Source organism: Glycine max, chromosome 13 (genome assembly GCF_000004515.6).
Source record: "Glycine max cultivar Williams 82 chromosome 13, Glycine_max_v4.0, whole genome shotgun sequence".
Lineage (NCBI taxonomy): Eukaryota > Viridiplantae > Streptophyta > Magnoliopsida > Fabales > Fabaceae > Glycine > Glycine max.
This window is the reverse complement of record NC_038249.2, coordinates 1,803,394-1,805,816: the sequence shown is the minus strand read 5'-3', so window position 1 is coordinate 1,805,816 and position 2,423 is coordinate 1,803,394. Positions and strand designations below refer to the sequence as shown.

General features: G+C 40.8%; 1 protein-coding gene across 1 annotated transcript; it reads right to left on the bottom strand.

The window, feature by feature from the left end:
- Positions 1–365: 365 nt before the first annotated feature.
- On the bottom strand, positions 366–2,101 carry LOC100777300 (leucine-rich repeat receptor-like serine/threonine-protein kinase BAM2). The gene has a single exon (XM_003543956.5). It carries the CDS (start codon positions 1,975–1,977, stop codon positions 739–741), a length of 1,239 nt encoding a protein of 412 aa, XP_003544004.1. The 5' UTR covers positions 1,978–2,101; the 3' UTR covers positions 366–738.
- Between the last annotated feature and the right edge of the window lie 322 nt (positions 2,102–2,423).

Genomic DNA, 2,423 nt, shown 5'->3' with positions numbered 1-2,423 from the left:
GATTTATATGTTTTAACAATATTGAAATTTAATAATAATATAATTTAAAATTTTAACAATATTTGTTTAAAAATATTTTTTATGAAACACTGCAATTTTATTTAATTAATTTGTATGATGGTAAACAAACATAAATTAATTATTACTTTTTTTTAAAATAATAATCTTTAAAATAATCCCTACAATATTTTATATGTATCAATGTATATATATGTATAATTTAATTTAAATTTAAGTATATAATAACAGTTATTTAAATTTTAAGAGAATTATAAAATCTTAAATTTACTATCATAAATTGTACCTAGAAATCCCGGTATAACTAAAAAGTAAAATACATAAAAAGAAATTAATTGAGAAGGTAACGATAGTAAAAATCTCACTTTCCAAAATCAATACTCCAATTTATACCACAGAAGTACAGTGACGAGTTAAACTTTATCTCTGATATAAATAATGATTGATTAATTGTCGCGAAATAGAAAATTAAACCACAAAAAAAACTCAATAATTCAAGTTTTTATAAAATATTAATCTCATAAAAGTATAATACACAATCAGCCAAAAAAAAAAAAAAGTACTTGTTTCGTCACTCAGCTTGGCCATGTTACAAAATACACCTTACGTTATCAATCAAAATCCCAAAACAAAAAGAAAAAAAAAAAAAGCAAAAACATTGAAGTGTAGTCAATGACTTAGTTGTGGTTGTAGTTGCAGACAGTAACATCACCAAACAATTCACTCCAATCCAATTAACCTCCGTTGATGGTTAAACACGGAGCACTGAGCCTCCGGCCTCGCCGACACCCCGCCGGCGCTGGCCGGACACGTCATCATCACCGTCGGCGGCGGCACCATGCAGTTGTACGACAAGCACAACGACGCCGTATCGGGCACCACGGTTCCGTCCCTTATCGGAATCCCCGTGAGGTAGTTGTGCTGAAGGTACAGCGTTCTGGTGCTGCCGCGGCACACGCTCTTAATGTACACCTCCGGCACACTCCCCACGAACCTGTTGTTGTTCAAGAACAGGCTCTCCACTCCCTCGAGCACCGTGGAGAGCTCCCCGCCCAGAGCATTATGGCTCAGATCGACTATCGATCCGGGCTTGGGCCCGAATCCAGACCTGGGTCCAAGCCCAAGCTCACCAGAGAGATTGTTCCGTTGGAGGAAAATGTTGGAGAGTGCGGGGAAGGAGAAGAGTTGGGCCGGGATGGGCCCGCTGAAATGATTCATACTAAGGTCAAGGAAGACTAACTCAGAGAGTGCTTCTAGGCCGTTGGTGAGGGGGCCCCACATGAGGTTCTGTGAAAAAGACAGATAACGGAGAGATGACGGAAGCGCGATTGGTAACGGTCCTGTGAATTGGTTGTTTTTTAGGTCTAGGTGGAGTAACGGCGAATTGATGGTTCTTGGCAAGGTGCCTGTGAGAGTGTTTGAGGCGAGGATGAGAACTTTGAGTTGGGGCAACTCGGTGAGACTCGGTGGGAGTGACCCGGCGAGTTGGTTGTGACTCAGGTCGAGAGTGTGGAGCTTAATGAGAGAGGAAAAGGAAGGGATGGTTCCCGTGAAGCGGTTGGAAGGGAGCGAGATGACTCGGAGCTTGGTGAGTCGGGCGAGTTGGGGAGGGATGGGGCCGGTGACGATTCCGGGGGAGAGGATGAGCTGAGTCAACTCTGTGAGTTGGGAGATTGACTCGGCGGGGAGGGTGCCGGCGAGTGGAAGGGAGGGGGTGCCGAGGGAGAGGATGGAGACGCGGGAGAGGAAGCAGGTGACGCCGGAGAAGGAGGAGCAGGGATCCGGTGCGGTGAGGTTCCACGTGGAGAAGAAGGGCTTCGTGGGTGAGACTTCGGTGAGGGTGTTCTTGATGGAGAGAAGGGCATTCAGGTCCGTTGGATGAAGAGAGGAGGAGGATGGGGAAATGAGTACAATAAGAAGAAGAAGAAGAAGAACAAGTGTGTAATATGGAGTGGACATTGTTTCTGTTCAGTGAGTGATGAAAGTAAGTAAGTGTGACAGAGAGACACACTTGAAAGAGAGAGCAGAGAAGAGAAGTGTTAAAAGGAGGGTCCAAATTGGGAAAAGGACATAGCGGAGCTTTTGGAGCCTTGGGATTGATTTTTAAAAGCTTGCTCCTTTTCGTTTTCCACCTTTTTTTTCTTTAAATAAATTGTCGGTATTTATTTAAGAAATAAAATAGCTAAAATTGATTTTGATTTTTTTGGAAAGGACCAACAAATTTTGGAGTTTTAATTTTTGTCGAGTATTATTAGTGTACAAACTACAAAATTTATATTTTAATTAAAAATTATTTTTAATATAAATTTTAAACTGTACTTTAAAAAACAGTGGCGGAGCTTCACAATTTTTTTTGAGGGAACCAAAATAACTAATGATATATATTCAAAATTAAAAATTACATA

What these genes read in the sequence shown, in the direction of transcription:
- LOC100777300 (XM_003543956.5), bottom strand. Translation starts at nt 1,977, where the DNA reads ATGTCCACTCCATATTACACACTTGTTCTTCTTCTTCTTCTTCTTATT.